Source organism: Manacus candei, unplaced genomic scaffold, assembly GCF_025592945.1.
Source record: "Manacus candei isolate 608988 ecotype Guabito, Panama unplaced genomic scaffold, ASM2559294v1 h1tg000194l, whole genome shotgun sequence".
NCBI lineage: Eukaryota > Metazoa > Chordata > Aves > Passeriformes > Pipridae > Manacus > Manacus candei.
The window spans coordinates 1-18,900 of NW_026138242.1; the positions used below are offsets into that span (position 1 = coordinate 1).

Sequence of the window (18,900 nt, forward strand, 5' to 3'; positions counted from 1 at the left end):
GGGGCGACTGACGTCATCGCCAGGCGACGGAGAGTGGGCGGGGCCGCCCCGGCGCCATCTTGGGGGTGGCGGGAAGGGGGGGAGGCGGTCCCCAAATTTTTTGGGGGGGGGGGTGTCCCCAAATTTTGGGGGGGGGTCCGGGAGGGGCGGGGGCGTGGGGGAAAATCCTGGGGTTTGTCCTCGTGGGCGCCCCTGGGTGGGGTGGGACACGCAGGGACAGCGGTGTCACCCCCCCCCATGGGCACCCCGGGGTGGCACCTGCTCTGTCACCTTGTCCCCAGGGGGGTGGCACCCAGGGCCACCTTTGTGACCCCCAGGGTGACCCCCAGGGCCACCCCTGTCCCCTCAATGCACACACCAGGGTGACACCCTCTGTCACCTTTGCCACCCCATGGACACCCCGGGGTGACAACACCCACCAGCAGCCCTGTCCCCTTGGGGGGGGGGTGACACTCGGTGCCACCGTTGTGACCCCCAGGGTGACCCCCAGGGACACCCCCGTCCCCATCATGAGTACCCCAGGGTGGCACCTGCTGTGTCACCTTGTCCCCATGGGGGTGACACCCACGGCCATCATTGTGACCCCCAGGGACACCCCTGTCCCCCCAGGGTGACACCTGCTGCCATCCTGTCCCTATGGGTAGGGGGTGACACTCAGTGCCACTGTTGTGACCCCCAGTGCCTCCCCTGTCCCCCCCAGGGGCACCCCAGGGTGGCACCTGCTGTGTCACCTTGTCCCCATGGGTAGGGGGTGACACCCAGGGCCACCGTTGTGACCCCCAGGGCCACCACTGTCCCCCCCATGGGCACCCCAGGGTGGCATCTGCTGTGTCACCTTGTCCCCATGGGTAGGGGGTGCCCCTGTTGTGACCCCCAGGGACACCCCGGGGTGACCCCCAGGGACACCCCTGTCCCCTCAGACCCACCCCAGGGTGACACCCAGGGCCACCCTTCTGTCCCCCCGGGGTGTCCCCCCCCACCCCTCTGACCCCCCCAGGAAGGGCACAGACCCCCCTGTTCTCCCACGGCACTTTATTGTCCCCCCCGTGGGGACCCTCAGGGCACGACCCCCACCCCCAGTGCCAGGTGCCAACCCCCCAGTGCAGCCAGGGCCCAGTTTGGGGTGAAAAGGGGCAGTTTTGGGTGCTGGGGGGGCCCAGTGCCAGGTGCCAATCCCCCAACATGGCCAGGGCCTGTTTTGGGGTGAAAAGGGGCAGATTTGGGCACAGGCAGGGACCTGGTGCCAGATGCCGCCACCCCCCAACCCCCACCGTGCAGCCAGGGCCCAGTTTGGGGTGAAAAGGGGCAGATTTGGGTGCTGGGGGTGAACCCAGTGCCAGGTGCCAACCCCCCCCCAGTGCAGCCAGGGCCCAGTTTGGGGTGAAAAGGGGCAGATTTGGGTGCTGGGGGGGCCCAGTGCCAGGTGCCAACCCCTCACATGGCCACACCCCGGTTTGGGGTGAAAAGGGGCAGATTTGGGCACAGGCAGGGACCTGGTGCCAGGTGCCAACCCCTCATGTGGCCACACCCTGGTTTGGGGTGAAAAGGGGCAGTTTTGGGTGTGGGGTGGTGCCCAGTGCCAGGTGCCAACCCCTTGGCACGGCCCCAAAATCCCCAAAACGCATCCGAGGAGTTCCAGGGCTCCAAAGTGCCCCCCCAGATCCATCCAAGGGGTCCCAGGGCTCCAAACTGTCCCCCCCCGACGTATTTGGGGGTCCCAAATCTTCAAGTGCCCCCAAAATCCATCCAAGGGGTCTCAGGTTGCCCCCCAGAACTTATTTGAGGGTGTCCCAAGTCTCCAAGTGCCCCCAAAATCCATCCAAGGGGTCCCAGGGCTCCGAACTGTCCTCCCCAAACATATTTGGGGGATCCAAGTCTCCAAGTGCCCCCAAAATCCATCCAAGGGGTCTCAGGCTGCCCCCAAAACTCACCTGGGGGGTCCCAGGGCTCCAAACTTTCCCCCCGAACATATTTGGGGGTCCCAAGTCTTCAAGTGCCCCCCAAAATCCATCCAAGGGGTCCCAGGCTGCCCCCAAAACACATCTGGGGGTGTCCCAAATCTCCAAGTGCCCCCCCAAATCCATCCAAGGGGTCTCAGGCTGCCCCCCAAAACTCATCTGGGGTGTCCCAGGGCTCCAAACTGTCCCCCCCAAACGTATTTGGGGGTCTCAGGGCTTCAAGTGCCCCCAAAATCCATCCAAGGGGTCTCAGGCTGCCCCCAAAACACGTCTGGGGGGGTCCCAAATCTCCAAGTGCCCCCCAGAAACAGACCTGGGGGGTCCCAAGTCTCCAAGTGCCCCCCAATCCATCCAAGGGGTCTCAGGCTGCCCCCAAAACTCATCTGGGGTGTTCCAAGTCTCCAAGTACCCCCCAAAATCCATCCAGGGGGTCTCAGGCTGCCCCCAAAACACATCTGGGGGGGTCCCAAATCTCCAAGTGCCCCCAAAATCCATCCAAGGGGTCGCAGGGCCCCCATTGAGCCCCCGTCGAGCCCCCGAGGTCCGTCAGTTTTTGGGGTCCCATTTTGAGTCCGAACCCCAACTTTGGGGTAAAAGCAGGTGACAAAATAAGTTAAAAGCTGGGGGGTGTGGAGGGGGGGGGTTTTTGGGGGTCCCCCCCATGTCCCCCCCCACGTCCTGGGGGTCCCTCAGTTGACCAGCAGCGCGTTGTCCTGCAGAGGAGCCCTGTGGGGACACAGCACCGGTTACGGGGGGCACGGGGGGGGATTTGGGGGGCAAAGACCCCCCTGGGAGGTCAAGGGAGACCCCCCCACCCCAAAAATATGCATGGGGGGGAGTGGGGAGTCACAGAGACCGGTTAGACCCGTTTTGGGGGGTCCCCACGGGGCATTTTGGGGGGTTGGAGGGGACTCCCTGGCACGGGGGTCGGTTTGGGGGGTGTGGTTTTGGGGGGATTTTCGGGGGGCCTGGGAAGAGACTGAGCAGTGTGGGGTCCTTTTGGGGGGCTCCCAAGAGACTCCAGGGCACGGGGTTGTTCTGGGGGGTCAAATTTTCGGGGTCATTTAGGGGCACCAGCAAAAGAAACACAATTTTGGGGTCATTTTGGGGTGCTGGGAAGAGACTCCAGGGCACAGGATCATTTTGGGGTGCCAGATTTTGGGGTGATTCTGGGGCACCAGCAAAAGAAACACCATTTTGGGGTCATTTTGGGGTCATTTTGGGGTGGCAGGAAGAGACTCACGGGCATGGGATCATTTTTGGGGTGCCGGGTTTTGGGGTCGTTTTGGGGTGTTCTCAAGAGACTCCAGGGCACGGGATCATTTTGGGGTATCGGATTTTGGGGTGATTTTGGGGAACCAGCAGAAGACACATCATTTTAGGGTGATTTTGGGGTCGTTTTGGGGTCCTGGCAGAGACTCCCCACGTGGAGAAGGGGCTGGAAATCCCGACCCCCGTGGGATCAGCGGCCAAACCAGCCGGGACCCTCCTCCCCCCGGGGGGCTGATGGGGGGTCCCAGTGCCCCAAACCTGCCCCAAACCTGCCCCAAAGCCCCCTGAAACGGCCCCAAATGCCCCCTCACCTCTCGCAGCAGCAGAACACGGAGCAGGACGAGGAGCTGTCCCGGCGGAACTTCCCCGACTTGGGGCTGTCCTGGCACTGAGCGATGTAGGCCTGGAGCTGGGACACCGGGGGGGTCCCCCTCACACTGGTGCTGGGGGGACACAGGGGACAAGGGACAGGTCAGGGGACAGGTCAGGGGACACCCCTGGCAAAGGAGAGGAGCTGGGACATCGGGGGGTCCCCCTCACACGGGTGCTGGGGGGACACAGGGGACAGGGGACAGGTCAGGGGACAGGTCAAGGGACAGCCACAGTGAGGGGATGGAGCTGGGACACCGGGGGGTCACCCTCACACTGGTGCTGGGGGGACACAGGGGACAAGGGGACAGGTCAGGGGACAGGTGAGGGGTGGAGCTGGGACACTGGGGGGTCACCCTCACACGGGTGCTGGGGGGACACAGAGGGGACAAGGGACAGGTCAGGGGACACCCCTGGCAAAGGAGAGGAGCTGGGACACCGGGGGGTCACCCTCACACTGGTGCTGGGGACACACAGGGGACATGGGGACAGGTCAGGGGACAGGTCAGGGGACAGCCACAGTGAGGGGATGGAGCTGGGACACCGGGGGGGTCACCCTCGCACTGGTGTTGGGGACAAGGGACAGGTGAGGGGATACCCAGGTGAGGGGACAGGTGAGGGGACAGGGAAAGGGGTCACCCAGGTGAGGGGACAGGGAAAGGAACAGGTGAGGAGCCACACATGGAAGGGGACAGGTGAGGGGACAGGGAAGGTGCCACACAGGTGAGGGGACACAGGTGAGGGGACACCCAGGTGAGGGGACACCCAGGCGAGGGGCCACACAGGTGAGGTGACACCCAGGTGAGGGGGCACCCAGGTGAGGGGACACCCAGGTGAGGTGACACCCAGGTGAGAGGACACCCAGATAAGGTGCCACCCAGGTGAGGTGCCACCCAGGTGTAGCCCCGGGGGTGTGACCCCCCAGTGCCATCCCTCCCCCCCTCCTGGCACCTTGATGGTCTCGTAGGAGCCGGTGATGAGGGCGATGAAGAGGCTGAGCACCATGTAGATGAAGAGGCTGATGAAGGAGTACAGGTACACCTGGCTGAACAGCCACACCAGGTGACTGTGCTGCTGCATCTCCGCGAACGTCACGAACATGTCGTCGCCGTTGATGAGGGAGAACAGGCACTCGGACACCATGGACAGGGACCGGAACTGCAGGGACAGGACAGTCACCTCAGTGTCACCCTGTGTCACCCTGTGTCACCTGGAACCTCTGTGTCACCCTGTGTCACCCTGTGTCACCCTGTGTCACCCTGTGTCACCTGGAACCTCAGTGTGTCACCCTGTGTCACCCTGTGTCACCCCTGGTCACCGTTGATGAGGGAGAACAGGCACTCGGACACCATGGACAGGGACCGGAACTGCAGGGACAGGACAGTCACCTCAGTGTCACCCTGTGTCACCCTGTGTCACCTGGAACCTCTGTGTCACCCTGTGTCACCCTGTGTCACCCCTGGTCACCGTTGATGAGGGAGAACAGGCACTCGGACACCATGGACAGGGACCGGAACTGCAGGGACAGGACAGTCACCCTGTGTCACCCTGTGTCACCCTGTGTCACCTGGAACCTCTGTGTCACCCTGTGTCACCCTGTGTCACCTGGAACCTCAGTGTCACCCTGTGTCACCCTGTGTCACCCTGTGCACCTGGAACTTCTGTGTGTCACCCTGTGTCACCCTGTGTCACCCGGAACCTCTGTGTCACCCTGTGTCACCCTGTGCACCTGGAACTTCTGTGTGTCACCCTGTGTCACCCTGTGTCACCTGGAACCTCAGTGTCACCCTGTGTGTCACCCTGTGTCACCTGGAACCTCTGTGTGTCACCCTGTGTCACCCTGTGCACCTGGAACCTCTGTGTGTCACCCTGTGTCACCCTGTGCACCTGGAACCTCAGTGTCACCCTGTGTCACCCTGTGTCACCCCTGGTCGCCGTTGATGAGGGAGAACAGGCACTTGGGTGAAGCCCCCCAAAGCTCCCCAGAGCCCCCCCCAAAGCCCCCCCGAGCCCCCCGAGCCCACCTTGACGTGGTAGGGGCCCAGCACGATCCAGCCACAGAAGCAGTAGCCCAGGTAGATCACGGCCACGCAGCAGCAGAACCGGATCACGTTGGGAAGGGCCACCCGGAGCGTGACGATGAGGATCTGGGAGGAAGGACGGGGACCTGTGAGACCCCAGGGACAGGGGACAGGGACCCTGAGACCCCAGGGACAGGGGACAGGGACGGACCTGTGAGACCCCAAAATCTGAGAATGGAGACCTGGGAGACCCCAGGGACAGGGGACAGGGACCTGTGAGACTGCAAAGTGAGGGGACAGGGACCCTGAGACCCCAAATTCAAAGGACAAGAACCTGCAAGACCCCAAAATCTGAGAATGGGGACCTGTGAGACCCCAAGGTGAGGGGACAGGGACCCTGAGACCCCAAGGTGAGGGGACAGGGACCCTGAGACCCCAATGTCCCCACCCCATGGCCCTGGGGACAAAGGCAGCAGCCGTGGGACAACCCCAAGCTCTCACCATCCCCGCCCCCTGGCACTGTCCCCTGGCATTGTCCCCTGGCAGGTGGCATTGTCCCCAGCCCTGGCTCTGTCCCCTGGGGGGTGGCACTGTCCCCTGGCACTGTCCCCTGGGGGTGACACCCCTGTGACTCACGTTGTACTTCTGGAAGAAGGTGAGGTAGCGGGTGACCCCGACCCCCTGGCACTGTCCCCTAGCATTGTCCCCTGGGGGGTGGCACTGTCCCCTGAGGGGTGGCACTGTCCCCTGGCTCTGTCCCCTGGGGGGTGGCACTGTCCCCTGGCACTGTCCCCTGGGGGTGACACCCCTGTGACTCACGTTGTACTTCTGGAAGAAGGTGAGGTATCGGATGACCCCGACCCAGACGAGCAGCGTGGACGTGCCCAGCAGGATACTGCACACGTCGTACCCGGAGAAGTTCTGTGGGGACATGGGGGACATTGGGGACATTTGGGGACATTGGGGACATGGGGGACATTGGGGACATTGGGGACATTGGGGACATTGGGGACACGGGGGACACTGGGGACATGGGGGACACTGGGGACACTGGGGACATGGGGGACACTGGGGACACTGGGGACATGGGGGATACTGGGGACATGGGGGACACTGGGGACACTGGAGACATTGGGGACACTGGGAACATTGGGGACACTGGGGACACTGTTGGGTGGCAATGTCCCCTCCTGGAGCACAGGGGACATCCAGGACATTGTCACCAGGGCACTGCCAACACCCAGGGGTGGCTGTGGGGTGACAATGTCCCCCCCTGGAGCACCAGAAGTGCTCCAATGACATCCAGGATGTCACCGGGGTACTGCCAACACCCAGGGGTGGCTGTGGGGTGACAGTGTCCCCTCCCAGGGCGCAGGGGACATACCCAGGGGTGGCTGTGGGGTGACAATGTCCCCTCCTGGAGCACCGGAAGTGCTCCAATGACATCCAGGATGTCACCGGGGCACTGCCAACACCCAGGGGTGACAATGTCCCCTCCTGGAGCACAGGGGACATCCAGGACATTGTCACCAGGGCACTGCCAACACCCAGGGGTGGCTGTGGGGTGACAATGTCCCCTCCCAGGGCGCAGGGGACATTCAGGACATTGTCACCGGGGCACTGCCAACACCCAGGGGTGGCTGTGGGGTGACAATGTCCCCTCCCAGGGCGCAGGGGACAGCGGTGGCAGCAGCCCCATGTCCCCCCACGCCCCCCCTGACCTTGGCCTCGATGCCAATCTTCATGAGGGTGCCCAGCACGGTGAGGACGTCGCTGACGACGAGCAGGATGTACCACCCGTTCAGGAACTCCATGCGGTCCGACACCGACACGCTCCGGCCGTGCCGGCGCCGCAGGAACCGGCTGAACTCCTGCGGGACGGGGGGAGGGAGGGACACGGGGTTGGGTGTCCAACCCCACCCGACGGGGGGGTCACGGCACCCACGGCTCCCACTCAGAGACTCCCTCCTGGGAAAGGGGGGGAATCCCGGGAATGGCCTCGGGGGGATGTCCCCGAGGGGGACAGGGCGGAGGGAGGCGGCGAGTGACATCGCTTCCCACCTCTTCCCATCACCTCCCACCGCTTCCCACCTCTTCCCATCACCTCCCACCGCTTCCCACCTCTTCCCATCACCTCCCACCGCTTCCCACCTCTTCCCATCACCTCCCACCGCTTCCCACCTCTTCCCATCACCTCCCACCGCTTCCCACCTCTTCCCATCACCTCCCACCGCTTCCCACCTCTTCCCATCACCTCCCACCACTTCCCACCTCTTCCCATCACCTCCCCCTGTCCCCCACCACTTTCCAGCTCTTCTCACCACTTTCCAGCTCTTCCCATCTCTTCCCAGCTCTTCCCACCTCTTCCCATCACCTCCCACCGCTTCCCACCTCTTCCCATCACCTCCCACTGCTTCCCACCACTTTCCAGCTCTTCCCATCACTTCCCATCACTTTCCAGCTCTTCCCACCACTTTCCATCTCTTCCCAGCTTTTCCCACCTCTTCCCACCTTTTCCCAACTCTTCCCACCACCTTCCAACTCTTCCCACCGCTTTCCAATCCTTCCCATCACTTCCTACCACTTTCCAGCTCTTCCCATCACTTCCCACTGCTTCCCATCACCTTCCACTGCCTCCCACCACATTCCAACTCTTCTCATCACTTCCCACCATCTCCCAGCATCTCCCAATTCTTCCCACTGCCTCCCACCATCTCCCACTGCCTCCCACTACTTTCCAGCTCTTCCCATCACTTTCCACCACTTTCCAACCCGTCCCATCACTTCCCACCACTTTCCAGCTCTTCCCACCACTTTCGACCTCTTCCCACCACTTCCCACCTCTTCCCATCACCTCCCACTGCCTCCCACCACTTTCCAACTCTTCCCACCTCTTCCCACCACTTTCCAATCCTTCCCATCACTTCCCACCATCTCCCACGATTTCCCACCATCTCCCACCCTCTCCCACCCTCTCCCACCCCCTCCCACCCCCTCCCACCCTCTCCCACCCTCTCCCACCCCTTCCCACCATCTCCCACCCCTTCCCACCCCCTCCCACCCCTTCCCACCCCCTCCCACCCCTTCCCACCCTCTCCCCCCCTCTCCCCCCGTGCCCCACGCACGAGCTGCAGGAGGAGGCCGCGGATGATGGAGCGGGCGCAGAGGACGAAGGACAGGGAGCACACGAGGATGACGACGACGTCGAAGAACAGCCGGAAGGAATTGTCACCTGCGGGACACCGGGGGGGCTGCTCGGAATCTGGGGCACCCCCTGAGCCCCCCCATGGCCTGTTGTCACCCCCCCTGGGGACAGGAGCCACCCCAGGGGACAGGAGCCACCCCGGGGGACAGGAGCCACCCCAGGGGACAGGAGCCAGTCCTGGGGACAAGAGTCACCCCAGGGGACAGGAGTCACCATGGGGACAGGAGCCATTCTCAGGGGACAGGAGCCACCCCTGGGGACAGGAGCCACCCCAGGGGACAGGAGTCACCCACAGGGACAGGAACCATCTCCAGGGGACAGGAGCCACCCCTGGGGACAGGAGCCATTCTCAGGGGACAGGAGCCACCCATGGGGACAGGAGCCACCCCAGGGGACAGGAGCCACCCCAGGGGACAGGAGTCACCCTTGGGGACAAGAGCCACCCCAGGGGACAGGAGCCACCCTCAGGGGACAGGAGCCATCCCCAGGGGACAGGAGTCAACCCCTGGGGACAGGAGCCATCCCTGGGGACAGGAGCCACCCCTGGGGACAGGAGCCACCCATGGGGACAGGAGCCATTCTCAGGGGACAGCAGCCACCCCCTGGGGACAGGAGCCACCCATAGGGACAGGAGTCATCCTCAGGGGACAGGAGTCACCCACAGGGGACAGGAGCCATTCTCAGGGGACAGGAGTCACCTCCTGGGGACAGGAGCCACCCCTGGGGACAGGAGCCATTCTCAGGGGACAGGAGTCACCCCAGGGGACAGGAGCCACCTCAGGGGAGAGGAGCCACCACCAGGAGACAGGAGCCACCCCTGGGGACAGGAGTCACCCACAGGGACAGGAGCCATTCTCAGGGGACAGGAGTCACCCTTGGGGACAAGAGCCACCCCAAGGGACAGGAGCCACCCCAGGGGCCAGGAGCCACCCTGTCCCACCTCTGCCATAGACAGCGGGGTCCCTGCACTCCCGGATGTCCGCGTGGTTCTCCAGGCGGATCCGCACCCGCCCGCTGTGAGCGCGGTTGTCAAACGTGATCTGGGGACACGGGGACAAGGGGACAGTCACCACCCTGGGGACACGGGACAGTCACAGTCACCACCCTGGGGACAGGGGGACAAGGGGACAGTCACAGTCACCACCCTGGGGACACGGGACAGTCACAGTCACCACCCTGGGGACAGGGGGACAAGGGGACAGTCACAGTCACCACCCTGGGGACATGGGGACAGTCACAGTCACCACTCTGGGGACACAGGGACAGGGGACAGTCACAGTCACCACCCTGGGGACATGGGGACAGTCACAGTCACCACTCTGGGGACACAGGGACAGGGGACAGTCACAGTCACCACCCTGGGGACATGGGCACAAGGGACAGTCACAGTCACCACCCTGGGGACATGGGGGCAAGGGGACAGTCACAGTCACCACCTTGGGGACACAGGGACAGTCACCACCCTGGGGACATGGGCACAAGGGACAGTCACAGTCACCACCCTGGGGACACGGGGACAAGGGACAGTCACCACTCTGGGGACACGGGGACAAGGGACAGTCACCACCCTGGGGACACGGGGACAGTCACCACCCTGGGGACACGGGGTCAAGGGACAGTCACCACCCTGGGGACACGGGGACAGTCACCACCCTGGGGACACGGGGACAAGGGACAGTCACCACCCTGGGGACACGGGGACAGTCACCACCCTGGGGACACGGGGTCAAGGGACAGTCACCACCCCAAGAGATCCCAGCAGCCCCACGGGGCCTGTCCCTGTCCCTCCAAGGGACACCAGGGGTGTGAGGAACAGAGGGACACACGAGGGACAGAGGGACACACGAGGGGGACAGAGGGACATACAAGAGGGACAGAGGACACAAGAGGGACAGAGGGACACCCGAAGGACACCCGAGGGACACACAAGAGGGACAGAGGACACAAGGGAGACAGAGGGACACACGAAGGACAGAGGGACACACAAGGGGGACACATGAGGGGGACACAAGGGACACACAAGAGGGCCAGAGGACACATGAGGGGGACACACAAAGGGGACACAAGAAAGGGACAGAGGACACAAGAGGGACAGAGGGACACCCGAGGAGGCCACCCAAGGGACACACAAGGGGGCCAGAGGGCCACCCGAGGGCCACCCAAGGGACACACAAGGGGGCCAGAGGGCCACCCGAGGGACACTTGAGGGACACCGAAGGGGACCAGAAGACACCCAAGGGGGCCAGAGGACACTCAAGGGCCACCCAAGGAACACACAAGAGGGACAAGAGGACACCCAAGGGGACCAGAGGACAGTCAAGGGCCACCCGAGGGCCACCCAAGGAACACACAAGAGGGACAAGAGGACACCCAAGGGGACCAGAGGACACTCAAGGGCCACCCAAGGGTGCCAGCCAAGCCCCCCTGGCGCGGCTCACGGTGACGGTGAAGGTGTAGCAGTCGGGGATCTCGTTGCTGAGCACGGGCTGCACGTTGATGGCCTTCAGCTGGAACCGGATGGTGACGTTGATGAGCCTGAGGGGGGGACGGCCCTTAATCCTCAGCCCGGCCTTTGCCAGGGGGTCTCACAGCCCCCCCAGAGCCCAAAGAACGGCCCCACGACCCCCGGAGAGGGGAAACCCCTCCCTTGGGGGGATTCCAGCCCCAGGAAAGGCGTTCCCGCTTCTCCCGCCCGACCGGCCCCGGCACCGATGGATTCTGCTCCAAGGGGGGGGTGGATCCTCTGGAAAAGGAGTGCCTGGAGCAAGGGGAGGTTGGATCCTCTGGAAAAGCAGTGCCTGGAGCAAGGGGAGGTTGGATCCTCTGGAAAAGGAGTGCCTGGAGCAAGGGGAGGTTGGATCCTCTGGAAAAGGAGTGCCTGGAGCAAGGGGAGGTTGGATCCTCTGGAAAAGCAGTGCCTGGAGCAAGGGGAGGTTGGATCCTCTGGAAAAGTGGTGCCTGGAGCTCCAGGGGTTGGGACACGGGTCGAGGAACGCCACGGGAATTCAGTGTGGGGTTTGTGGGAAGGGAAACAATCCATGGGGAAGGGATTTGGGGAAGGGAAAACAATCTCTGGGAAAGGGTTTGGGGAAGGGAAAACAATCCCTGGGGCAGGGATTTGGGGAAGGGAAAACAATCCCTGGGGCAGGGATTTGGGGAAGGGAAAACAATCCCTGGTGTGGGGATTTGGAAAGAGAAAACAATCTCTGGGGTGGGGATTTGGGAAGTGAAAACAAACCCCAACAAAGGGATTTGGGAAGGGAACACAAATCCCAAAACAGAGATCTGGGAAGGGAACACAAATCCCAGCACAGGGATTTGGGGAGGGAACACAAATCCCAACACGGGGATTTGGGGAGGGAACACAACAGGGATTTGGGAATGGGAAAACAAGCCCTGGTGCAGGGTTTTGGGAAAGGAACCAAGGCCCAGTACAGGAATTTGGGGAGGGAACACAAATCCCAACACAGGTTTTTGGGGAGAGAACACAAATCCCAACACAGGTTTTTGGGGAGGGAATATAAATCTCGACATGAGGATTTGGGGAAAGGGAACACAAATCCCAAAACGGGGATTTGGGAAGGGAAAAGAATCCCTGGGGGAGGGATTTGGGCAGGGAACACAAATCCCAAAACAGGGATCTGGGAAGGGAACACAAATCCCAAAACAGGGATTTGGGGAAAGGGAACACAAATCCCAGCACGGGGATTTGGGGAAGGGAACACAACAGGGATTTGGGAATGGGAAAATAAGGCCCAGCACAGGGATTTGAGGAGGGAACACAAATCCCAGCACAGGGATTTGAGGAAGGAACACAAATCCCAGCACGGGGATTTGGGGAAGGGAACACAAATTCCAACACGGGGATTTGAGGAGGGAACACAACAGGGATTTTGGAATGGGAAAACAAGCCCTGGTGCAGGGTTTTGGGAAGGGAACAAAGCCCTGGTCCAGGGATTTGGGGAAGTGGGGGGGGATTTACTTGTGGAATTTGAGGGTGAAGTTCCTGTAGGAGCCGTCCAGCGCCGGGGGCTGGGGGTCCTCGGGATCCACTCCCAGGCAATCTGGGGGATGGAGAAGCACCTTCAGGGAATCCCAAGCACTTCCAGGGCATCCCAAGCACTTCAAGGATATCCCAAGCACTTCCAGGGCATCCCAAGCACTTCAAGGAAATCCCAAGCACTTCCAGGGAATCCCAAGCACTTCCAGGAAATCCCAAGCACTTCAAGGATATCCCAACATCTTCCAGGGTATCCCAAGCACTTCCAGGGCATCCCAAGCCCCCCCACCCCCCTCAGCCCCTCCCCAGCCTGCAGTGATGCCCCAAACGCCCCCAGGACCCCACAGTGGCTTTGGGGGTGAGCTGTGTGCCCCAGGACCCCACAGTGGATTTGGGGTTGAGCTGTGGGTCCCAGGACCCCACAGTGGCTTTGGGGTTGAGCTGTGGGTCCCAGGACCCCACAGTGGCTTTAGGGGTTGAGCTGTGGGCCCCAAGACCCCACAGTGGCTTTGGGGGTGAGCTGTGAGCCCCAGGACCCCACAGTGGATTTGGGGGGGGGGTCTGTGGGCCCACCTGTGACGATGTGGGGGTCGATGTTGAAGGTGTCGTTGGCGGGGTCGATGCGGCCCTTGCGGAAGTAGCGCTGGCACAGCAGGAGCGCGGAGCCGTTCCCGGCGCCGCCCCGAACGTACGCGTAGCGGCCCAGGGCCTCGCCAGGCAGGGCCAGGTACTGTGGGACAAGGGGGTCCTGAAACATCCCTATGGTCCCAAACTACCCCTCTGGCCCCAAACTATCCCCATGTCCCCGCACGTACGCGTAGCGGCCCAGGGCCTCGCCCGGCAGGGCCAGGTACTGTGGGACAAGGGGGTCCTGAGACACCCCTATGGTCCCAAACCACCCCTGTGACCCCAAACCACCCCTGTGACCCCAAACTATCCCCATGGCCCCACACCATCCCCATGTCCCCACACGTACGCGTAGCGGCCCAGGGCCTCGCTGGGCAGGGTCAGGTACTGTGGGACAAGGGGCCCTGAGACACCTCCATGGCCCCAAACCACCCCTCTGACCCCACACCACTCCTCTGACCCCAAACCAACCCCATGGCCCCACACCATCCCCATGGCTCCACACAACCTCCGTGTCCCCACATGTATGCGTAGCGGCCCAGGGCCTCACCGGGCAGGGCCAGGTACTGTGGGACAAGGGGCCCTGAGACACCTCCATGGCCCCAAACCACCCCTGTGACCCCAGATCACCCCTGTGTCCCCACTCGTAGCTGTAATGGCCGATAGCCTCGCTGGGGATGGCCAACGACTGCAGGACAAGGGCCCTGAGACACCTCCTTGGCCCCAAACCACCCCTCTGACCCCAAACCATCCCTCTGACTCCAAACCACCTCCATGGCCCCAAACCACCCCTCTGACCTCAAACCACCCCCATGGCCCCAAACCACCCCTCTGACCCCAAACCACCCCCATGGCCCCACACCATCCCCACGGCCCCAAATCACCCCTGTGTCTCCACCCATAGGTGTAGCAGCCCGTGGTCTCATTGGGGATGGCCAAGGACTGCAGGACAGGGGGTCAGAAGTGGCCCCAAGCCACCTCCACGTTCCTGAGGCACCTCTGTGGCCCCAAGGACCTCCACAGCCCCACACCATCCCCACAGCCCCACACCAGCCCCACAGCCCCACTCATAGGCACGCCGGCCGATGGTCTCCTTGGGAATGGCCAAACAGCAGAGCAGAGATGCCCTCAGGAGCTGGAGGTGGCCCTGAGCCACCTCCAACGTCCCCAAACCCCCTCCATGTCCCCAGACCCCCCCGTCCCACCTTGTCCAGGGCGTAGAAGACGCGCTCGTAGAGGCCGCGTTGGGTGTAGACGGCGTAGGAGTCGTCGGCGCCGTCCACGTAGTCCTTGAGGAAGAGGTGCTTGAAGGCCACCGTGTTCTCCTCCTTGAAGGTCACCACCATCTGGTTGCTGAGCCCGAAGAGGATGAGCTGGGGGACGAAGGCCACCGCCGTCAGCCCCAGCCCCACGGCCCCAAAACGCGGCCGTTTGGCCCCAAAGCTGCTCACGGGAGGGGAAACGGCGTCACCGCGCGACTGGGGGACCTCGAGGTGACAAGGGGCGGCTGGCACGGCCCCGAGGTTGTCCCCATTGCCAGGTGTCCTGATGGAGGGGACAATCTCCTTGGGGACATGCACATCCCACTGGAAATGGAGGGACAATCTCCTGGGGACACTCATGTCCTGATGGAGGGGACAATCTCCTTGGGGACACGAGTGTCTCACCAGAGATAGGGGGACAATCTCCTTGGGGACACAGGTGTCCTGATGGAGGGTGAGGACAATCTCCTTGGGGACACAGGTGTCCTGATGGAGGGTGAGGACAATCTCCTTGGGGACACGAGTGTCTCACCAGAGATGGGGGGACAATCTCCTTGGGGACATGCACGTCCCACTGGAAATGGAGGGACAATCTCCTTGGGGACACTCATGTCCTGATGGAGGGGACAATCTCCCTGGGGACACTTGTGTCCCACCACACACAGGGTGAGGACAATCTCTTTGGGGACACTCATGTCCTGATGGAGGGGACAATCTCCCTGGGGACACTCATGTCCTGATGAAGAGGACAATCTCTTTGGGGACACTCATGTCCTGATGGAGAGGACAATCTCCTTGGGGACACTCGTGTCCTGATGGAGGGTGAGGACAATCCCCCTGGGGACACTTGTGTCCCACCACACACAGGGTGAGGACAATCTCCTTGGGGACACTCATGTCCTGATGGAGGGTGAGGACAATCCCCCTGGGGACACTTGTGTCCCACCACAGACGGGGTGAGGACAATCCCCCTGGGGACACTCGTGACCCCACAATGTCCCCAAACCCCCCGGGGACACCGAGGACCCCGAACTTCCTCTTCCTCCTTCCCTGCTCCAAACCCCTCCCCTTGCCCACAATTAGCTCCGATTAATTAACCACGACCCTCATTAGCAGGACAAGGGCCCGGGTGACCGTGGGTGACCCTGGGTGACCGCGGGTGACAGGCCAGCCCCCTCGTGCTGAGCCAGCAGACGGGGGGATGTCACACACGTGTCACATGTCACCGTTTCCTCCCTGTCCCGTGACCGTCCCAGCAGCTCCCGCCGGAGCTGCCAGGCCAGGCCGGGAGCAGGTGACAGCCCCGGCTGTCCCCCCTCTTGGGGACACTCTGGCACTGCCTGAGGCACCCCAGGGTGTGGCACCCGGGCCCTGGGGACGTGTCACCGGGGTGACCCCAACGCGACACCCCTCCCGCCCCCCGGGGACCTCGCGCTGTCCCCAAGTGTCCCCGAGCCCCAGCTGTCCCCACCATGTCCCCAGGCCTCCCTTGGTGCCCAGTGCCCACCTCGGTGTCACCTCCTGGTGACACTGAGCGCCTGTGTCGTTGTCACCCCCCGGTTTCCTGTGTCCCAGTGTCCCTCTGCCCGCTGTCCCTCGGTGCCACCCACCCCTGGTGTCCCCCCCCGTGTCCCAGGGGACCCTTCCCACTGTCCCCGAGTCCGACCCCCCCGGGCTCCTTTCTCCTGTGTCCCCATGTCCCAGGAGACCCCAGTGCCACCATCCCCGGTGTCCCCATGTCCCAGGACACCCCAGTGCCACCCTCCCCGCTGTCCCCATGTCCCAGGACACCTCAGTGCCACCCTCCCCGCTGTCCCCATGTCCCAGGACACCCCAATGCCACCCTCCCCGTTTTCCCCATGTCCCAGGACACCCCAGTGCCACCCTCCCTGTGTCCCCATGTCCCAGGACACCCCAGTGCCACCCTCCCCGCTGTCCCCATGTCCCAGGACACCTCAGTGCCACCCTCCCCAGTGTCCCCCTGTCCCAGGAGACCCCAGTGCCACCCTCTCCAGTGTCCCCATGTCCCAGAACACCCCAGGGCCACCCTCCCTGCTGTCCCCATGTCCCAGGCCCATTCCTGCCCATTGTCCCCATGTCCCAGCTCCCCCTTCCCAGTGTCCCCACATCCCTGTGCCCCCTCCCTGATGTCCCCAAATCCCTGTGCCCTCTCCCCAGTGTCCCAGCCCCCCCAGTCCGATGTCCCCACACCCCCGTGTCCCCTCCCCTGTGTCCCAGCCCCCCCTCCCCTCTATCCCCACACCCCAGCCCCCCCCTCCCCAGTATCCCAGCCCCTCCCGTCTGATGGCCCCACATCCCTGTGTCCCCTCCCTGCTGTCCCCACACCCCTGTGTCCCCTCCCCTCTATCCCCACACCCCTGTGTCCCCTCCCCAGTATCCCAGCCCCTCCTGCCCGATGGCCCCACATCCCTGTGTCCCCTCCCTGATGTCCCCACACCCCTATGCCCCCTTCCCTGTGTCCCAGCCCCCCCCCCCGATGTCCCCACATCCCTGTCCCCCCTCCCCCGTGTCCCCACACCCTCGTGTCCCCTCCCCGCCGTCCCCCCCCCACCTGGACGGTGACGAGGATGATCTTGGCGAGCTGCAGCCCGAGCTTCACGGGCCTCCTGCCGCGGGCCCGGTACTTGTCGCAGGGGCTCATGAAGAAGTACTTGAGGCGGCGGCGCAGCTCCAGCTCCTCGCGCTCCTCCCGCTCCTCCTCCCGCTGCTCGTCCCGCTCCTCCGCCGGGGCCGCCCCGGCCGCGCCGTACCCGGGGCCGCGGCTCAGCAGCCGCTCGGTCTCTGCGGGCACCGGGGGGGCTCGGCCGGGGGGCACAGAGCCACGCCGTGTGCCCCCAGCCCGCTGGCACCTCCCTGTCCCCGTGTCCCGCTCCTCGGTGTGCCCCCAGCCCGCTGCCACCTCCCTGTCCCCGTGTCCCAGTCCTTGCTGTGTCCCCAGCCCGCTGCCACCTCCCTGTCCCCGTGTCCCAGTCCTCGGTGTGTCCCCAGCCCGCTGCCACCTCCCCGTCCCCGTGTCCCACTCCTCGGTGTGCCCCCAGCCCGCTGCCACCTCCCTGTCCGCGTGTCCCAGTCCTTGGTGTGTCCCCAGCCCGCTGCCACCTCTCTGTCCCCGTGTCCCCACCGCCCGCTCCTCGGTGTATCCCCAGCCCGCTGCCACCTCCCTGTCCCCATGTCCCAGTCCTCTCGCTCCTCGTTGTCCCCCCAGCCCGGTGTCCCCTCCGTGTCCCAGTCCCCCTCGCCCCGGTGTCACCCCCTGTCCCCCATGTCCACCCCCCCTGCCCGAACCCCCTTGTCCCTATGTCCCCCCCCCAGCTCGCTCCCCAGTGCCCCCCCGGCCGGCTGTCCCCCCGTCCCGGAGTCCCCTCGGCCCAGTGTCACCTCCCTGTCTCCCTGTCCCGCCCAGTGCCGGTCCTCGGTGTCCCCCCATCCCGGTGTCCCCCCCATCCCGGTGTCCCTCCATCCCGGTGTCCCCCCATCCCGGTGTCCCCCCATCCCGGTGTCCCCCCATCCCGGTGTCCCCCCATCCCCGTGCCCCTCCATCCCGGTGCCCCCCCATCCCGGTGTCCCCCCATCCCGGTGTCCCCCCATCCCGGTGCCCCCCCATCCCCGTGCCCCTCCATCTCGGTGTCCCTCTATCCCGGTGTCCCCCCATCCCGGTGTCCCCCCATCCCGGTGTCCCTCCATCCCGGTGTCCCCCCATCCCGGTGCCCCCCCATCCCCGTGCCCCTCCATCCCGGTGTCCCTCTATCCCGGTGTCCCCCCATCCCGGTGTCCCCCCATCCCGGTGTCCCTCCATCCCGGTGCCCCCCCATCCCGGTGTCCCCCCATCCCGGTGTCCCCCCATCCCGGTGTCCCTCCATCCCGGTGTCCCCCCATCCCGGTGTCCCCCCATCCCGGTGTCCCCTCGCCTCGGTGTCACTGGCCCTGGGTCCTGCCCCGTCCAAGTGTCCCCCCTCCCCGTCCGGGTCCCTCCCGTCCCGGTGTCCCCTCGCCCTGGTGTCACCTCCCTGTCCCGGTGTCCCCCCCTGCTCCCGGTGTGCCCCCCGTGTCCCCCCCAATTCCCATTCCCATTCCCGCTCCCCCTCACCGGACGCCGCCGCCATGGCGCCTCCTCCCCGCGGCCTCGGCCGCCCCGCCCCCTCACGTGACCGGAAAAACACCGCTC

The 18,900-nt window shown here is 64.2% G+C and overlaps 1 protein-coding gene and 1 long non-coding RNA gene across 8 annotated transcripts; both read right to left on the bottom strand.

Annotated features, from left to right (window-relative positions):
• Nucleotides 1-2,000: 2,000 nt before the first annotated feature.
• MCOLN1 (mucolipin TRP cation channel 1) lies at nucleotides 2,001-18,862 on the bottom strand. 7 transcript variants are annotated; one of them, XR_007901182.1, is made up of 15 exons: nucleotides 17,635-17,948; nucleotides 17,287-17,584; nucleotides 14,658-14,825; nucleotides 13,399-13,555; nucleotides 12,808-12,889; nucleotides 11,264-11,360; nucleotides 9,766-9,865; nucleotides 8,746-8,852; nucleotides 7,342-7,491; nucleotides 6,440-6,541; nucleotides 5,624-5,746; nucleotides 4,551-4,757; nucleotides 3,542-3,673; nucleotides 2,410-2,684; nucleotides 2,001-2,112 (listed from the first exon to the last, which is right to left on the bottom strand). XR_007901182.1 is itself a non-coding variant. In XM_051774300.1 (15 exons), the coding sequence occupies exons 1-15, from the start codon at nucleotides 18,836-18,838 to the stop codon at nucleotides 2,648-2,650; spliced, it is 1,707 nt and encodes a 568-aa protein (XP_051630260.1). In that variant the 5' UTR covers nucleotides 18,839-18,862; the 3' UTR covers nucleotides 2,519-2,647. The 7 variants fall into 7 exon arrangements, 5 of the variants coding, with proteins under 5 accessions (XP_051630259.1, XP_051630256.1, XP_051630260.1 ...); XR_007901181.1 differs by having other exon boundaries at nucleotides 2,226-2,684; XM_051774300.1 differs by lacking the exons at nucleotides 2,001-2,112; nucleotides 17,635-17,948 and adding exons at nucleotides 3,844-3,881; nucleotides 18,823-18,862 and having other exon boundaries at nucleotides 2,519-2,684; nucleotides 3,542-3,634; nucleotides 17,287-17,516.
• On the bottom strand, nucleotides 8,056-8,540 carry LOC127464133 (uncharacterized). Its single transcript, XR_007901184.1, has 3 exons — nucleotides 8,475-8,540; nucleotides 8,172-8,244; nucleotides 8,056-8,101 (listed from the first exon to the last, which is right to left on the bottom strand). It is a non-coding gene; the product is annotated as an uncharacterized LOC127464133 (long non-coding RNA).
• Nucleotides 18,863-18,900: the final 38 nt, after the last annotated feature.

What these genes read in the sequence shown, in the direction of transcription:
- MCOLN1 (XM_051774296.1), bottom strand. Translation starts at nt 17,906, where the DNA reads ATGGGGACAGGGAGGTGGCAGCGGGCTGGGGATACACCGAGGAGCGGG. An exon ending in TCTTCTACGCCCTGGACAAG is followed by an intron (nt 13,556 to 14,657) that starts GTGGGACGGGGG and finishes CTTGTCCCACAG; the next exon opens with TACCTGGCCCTGCCTGGCGA. An exon ending in GTGTTCTGCTGCTGCGAGAG is followed by an intron (nt 2,685 to 3,541) that starts GTGAGGGGGCAT and finishes GTGTCCCCACAG; the next exon opens with GGCTCCTCTGCAGGACAACG.